General features: G+C 36.6%; 1 protein-coding gene across 1 annotated transcript; it reads right to left on the bottom strand.

The window, feature by feature from the left end:
- Positions 1–3,881: 3,881 nt before the first annotated feature.
- On the bottom strand, positions 3,882–4,822 carry LOC108653960 (trypsin alpha). The gene has a single exon (XM_018104932.3). It carries the CDS (start codon positions 4,767–4,769, stop codon positions 3,921–3,923), a length of 849 nt encoding a protein of 282 aa, XP_017960421.1. The 5' UTR covers positions 4,770–4,822; the 3' UTR covers positions 3,882–3,920.
- Positions 4,823–5,163: the final 341 nt, after the last annotated feature.

The following is a 5,163-nucleotide window of genomic DNA, read 5'->3' as shown; positions in this document are numbered from 1 at the left end:
TTCAGCTGCCTTAAAGCATTTCAAATGTATCAACATGTTCACTTTAATTATACACTCATACTTCCGTTGGAATATGGTAGAAAACCTCTCTCCTACCTCTTTCCAGCATTCTACATTGTTTTTGCTTGTTTTTTGTTCTTTTGTTTTATAGAATTTTATTACATTTGTTCGACTCTAACTCCACCACAACAACACAAATTGGGTCAACAAATGCAAGCAACAGCAGAGTATGTTCATTCGATTCAATTTTAATTTTTAAATAGCTTTTTACGAATACCCTAGCTATCTCAGTATTTATTTTGAGTGACCTAAACTAAATGCCAGATTCATTGAGAGTTTTGAAGTATTTCATTTATATCGAAATTAATGAAAACTAAATGCAATAATCATCATTTATTATATATTTTACACAGTATATATAACCTCATACAAATAACATATGGCTTCATTATACAATATTTCTTATAATCAATCATTCCATCATAGAGTAATAATCTTTATTATATATTTATAAATTATGTAAACATATTTTTTTTTATAGTATTAACAGCTTATTCTAAAGTTTTCCCAACAGAGTATTACACAGTCGAATATTCTGGTATATTTCAATATCGCTTTGCTTTTGTTTTCTTACCTCATCATATTTTCCTCTGTTATCTCGTGTTAATCTTTGAACATTATTAATCAGACGCGAGGTGGTGATGGGTTTTTCTGTGAATGTATTCCACATATTCGCTTCAAATATGTTCAACTTAAATGGAGTCAGAGATAAAAAAGAACTGGAGAAAATAGTGAATAGGAAACATTTTGGTTTGTTGTTTTTGCCATAGACTTGGGGAAACACATTAATTATTTAAAAACTTTTTTTTTTATATTATCTCAATAACATACTTTTCAGAAGATCATATTTATATATTATAAATATTGAAAATTAATATAATGCAGAGAAAGCCAAGGACAATCGCAGCTAGAAATCTCTTGAAATTGGACTATCAACGGCATTAAAAACAATTATTTGATTAACGTTTAGCATATTTTACAATAAGAATAAATAATTTCTTTTATAAGAGAGTTATGGAGTTTTAAAAATACGCTTAGCCTCATTTATAATTTTATAAATAACTCTTTAATAATTTTAAACAATAATGGATTTATATAGATATATTAGTACAATAAATGTTTTATTATATACTCAATTTTTTTATCTTTTGCTATAACCAAACCTGAACTAAAATTTTATTTTTTAGTAAAAAATTGTAATAAAATAAGCTAAATATAGAAATACAATTCCACCAAAGGAAATTTTTCCATTTAGAATTGTAATGCAAACCGAAAATTGGGCTCACACTGAAATGTCAACTGGCAAATTCAACAAAAATAACCTCGGGCCTCAGACATTGGCTCGAACCGTAAACAAAAATGTCAAATGTAAACTTGATATTTCTATAAAAAATAATTTACAATTATTTTACTTTATTCAGTGTGGTGGTGTTTGTGTGTGTGTGTGTGTGTGTGTGTGTTGACAGCCATTGACTTCAATAATATGATATATGCAAATGAAACTCTCGTCTGGCTTAAACCCCTGCTCCTCCCTTTTTTTTCCCCAAAATTTGATGTGGTATAAAAATCGTTGAAGTAGCGAATTTTCACCAATAGCTGCGATAATAAAAAAAGCCAAAACGATATGCTTGACAAATGCAATATTGGAAAGTATCGCATTTCCTTATTTTTATCGTTTATAGCTGTGTGAGTGTGTGTGTAAGTGTGTCTGTGTGTGTGCATTATGCAATGACATATTGTAAACTGCAAAAAGAGAGAATTTGCTTTGACATATGATATAGCATTTGGTGTCTTGTTGCAATCGCAATTTGCTTTCGAATATCGCTGGGTTTATTAACTTCTTTGAGCTGGCATGTTTAATTAATTGCTGGACTCCAATTAGCATACAGCAGAGAGCAGAGAGCTGAGAGCTGAGTGGAGACGGCAGCAGCGACTGCTTCGGCGGCGGCAGCAAATTGAAATTTCAGAAAATACGCAAATGCAGGCAACTGCAGCCAAATGAAATATGGTCTGAAATGTTTGCTGACTGCCAGGCAAAATGAAACAATTAGCAAGATGTGTGCCTTATCGTCAGGCCAGACACTTACACAGTTTGCTTAACGGCAAAACAAATTAAAATCTGTGAATCGCACACACACACTCACACACAGAGAGAGACTACACAGCTAACTGCAAGCTGATCTCATGCCCCAGACCGTGACTTGTTGGCCTTGCCAATGCTGCTGATGCTGCTGACCGCAAGGTATACGCCCAGATGCTGGCACGTTTTGGCCATCCTGCTGGCCTTAAATATTTACGCAATTTATTTTTGTCTAAACTAATAAGTTCTTGCTGCTGCTGCTGCTGCTGCAGCTGCTGTACTGCAGCTTGTTTTATCTCATAATGAAATACAATACAGTTTGCATAAGTATATAAATATGTATGTATATGTGTGTGAGTGTCTGTGTCTGTGTGTGTGTGTGTGTGTGTGTGCTAGCCTTGCATTTTGATATTTGCGCCTGCATGTGGACTACGATTTATTTGCCAGACTCTGTGGCAGCCAAGATGTTAACATATTCATTGAATCTGAATTAGTTTCGTAGCTCTCTGCTCTCTGCTCTCACAAAGTTGAGCTGCACCTTGAGTTATGACTGCTCCCGGCTCTCTCTCTCTCTCTCTCTCTCTCACTCTCTGACCCAATGGCCTCACCTGCATAATTGTTGAAAACGTAGCTGCAGCATTTTTGTAATTAAAATTTAAGTGCCCAAACTGCAAACAACTTTCGGATAATGATCTGGCGAAGCCATCTAAACAATTTACTGCATCGTATATTTATGATAAAGCTAGCAAAGTAATTTGCTGAATAATTTACGTGCATTTATTTCTTAATTAAAAAGGTCTATTGATTGTTAATTATTTGTTATTAAATAAAACTATGAGTAGTAGAAAGAGACAATTTATAAGCTATTTTATATATATTTATTTTGGATCAACTCAATAATTTATATATCCTAAATTTTATTTTTTAAATTGTTTATTTTTGAAGCATTATTTTACTTATTTATGTATTTTATTTATTTTTAATTACTAAAATTTTTATTTTAATTATATATCATTATTAATTATACGATGGCATATGGCAATTTAAAAATATGTTTTTATAATTCTTTGGGTACTAATACGTTTGTTATTATTATTAATTACTAATTATTTTGAATTCTGAATCTTTTTATTATTATTATAAATATGCGATGTGAATTGGCAATTTAAAAATATTCTTTCTGTATTAAAATTTAATATATTTTAAATATTTTGTTATGATAATCCATTTTTTGAGCATTTGTATAGTATTCTGCCTATCTACATACTTCTTTAGTAATATTAGTTAATATATATATTTTTTAATATATATAACAAACATTATATTAGACCCAGTACTTAGCGTCCCGATGATCAACAATTGAATTTAATAGCCAGACGCTACGTATTTCTTTCCCTTATATACATATGTGGTTTTTTTTTCTCTTTGCGGATCGGTTCGTATTTAACTCTCAGTGCTTCGGGATTACTCAGGTAAGCCGGCGCACCTTATATAAAGAAGCGAGTGAGTTACCAGCCAATACTTCTACCCTCTACATCCCCACTGAGTTCATCCAATAATGAGGGCCTTATGAGGAATCGGCAGCTCTCTACAAACTACATATAACAATCAATAATTTAATAAAAATAAATCTAAAAACTATTACAACAAATTGTTTTATATTTTTTATTTATTATTATATTTTTACAAACAAAAACAACAATACAATTTGACTAATTTATAACAATTAACTATTTAACTATTTTCCTCTTTTGTTCCACATTTTCAACACTTTTTCTTTCTACACCTCATTAACTCTCCGCAGCCCACTCCAGCTTTTGATCAGGGTATTCCAGCCCCAAGCACCCACCTGAGCATCAATCCAATTCCTAAAGGCTGCCACATTCGCATAGACGCCCGGATATTCCTTCTGGGCGCAGCCCAGGCCCCACGAGACAATGCCATAGAGCTTGCCCCGAGCACTGCCCGGCGCGTAGCCAACAAGTGGGCCGCCCGAATCGCCTTGGCAACTATCGTGACCCTCGCGAGCCGCGCAGAGCATGTGCTGGGTGATGGGCAGCACTTTGCCATAGGCGCGCCGACAGACGCCCGGCTCCACATGCGAGACATCCGCATACCGCAGCACCGGTGACACGCCCTCCTCGCCGCCCTCGCTCTGATAGCCCCAGCCGCTGACATGGAGCCGCGTGTCGGCCGTAAGCGTATCCCCGGCGCCGGCCAGGCTCACGGCTTGCAGGGTCTCAGTGTAGTTGAGCTGCGCATTGAGCAGCAGGAGGGCCAGGTCATTATCGTGCGTCTGGCTATTGTAGGCTCCGTGGCGTATAATCTGCCGCAGACTGAGCAGCTCGCCGCCGGTATTGTGCTCAGTGGCGCCCAGGCGCACGCTGTAGTCGAGCTCGGTCCACGGCTCCTCAAAGCAGTGCGCAGCGGTCAGTATGAAGTAATCCCCGATAATGGCACCGCCACAAATATGCTGGCCATTCAGCTGTATGGATGCCTGATAGGGAAAGTCGCGTATATCCGTCGCCTGCCCGCCCACAATGCGTCCATCATATTGGGGCGTGGCACTGCTGATGCTGCTGCTGGTAGCAGCGATTAAAGTGGCCCAAAGCACTGTGACTAGACGCATCTTGCTGCTGTGGAACGTGTTGAAATTGTGCCTACCGGCAAATCGTGTTCATTTCTTTTTATAGAGCGACGCCAGTTTCCGTTTATCAATCACCTTATCTGCGTGTCAACAAACTTTGCCCCAAATACAATACAATACCCCAATATTTCAAGTTCAGCGCCGTCTTATCAACAACTATTTGCACTTACTCATTTCTCTCGGCGTTGGCCGAATCACCTGCCACGAGGCACAGGTGAAGGTTGGCTGAAATAATATCTCTGTGTGCCTTACGAAAATATTGAAATATTTGCTTTAACGAATAACCGAATGCATTTTGCACTGCAAGGTGTGAAATTGTTTATGTTAATTATGTAAGAGGCATTTCGGGAGATTGTGATAATGTTATTATTATTAT

The sequence above is a fragment of the Drosophila navojoa genome, chromosome 5, assembly GCF_054131105.1.
Source record: "Drosophila navojoa isolate 15081-1374.11 chromosome 5, UAZ_NAV_1.0, whole genome shotgun sequence".
In the NCBI taxonomy this organism is placed as follows: Eukaryota; Metazoa; Arthropoda; class Insecta; order Diptera; family Drosophilidae; genus Drosophila; species Drosophila navojoa.
This window is presented reverse-complemented; position numbering and strand designations above follow the sequence as displayed.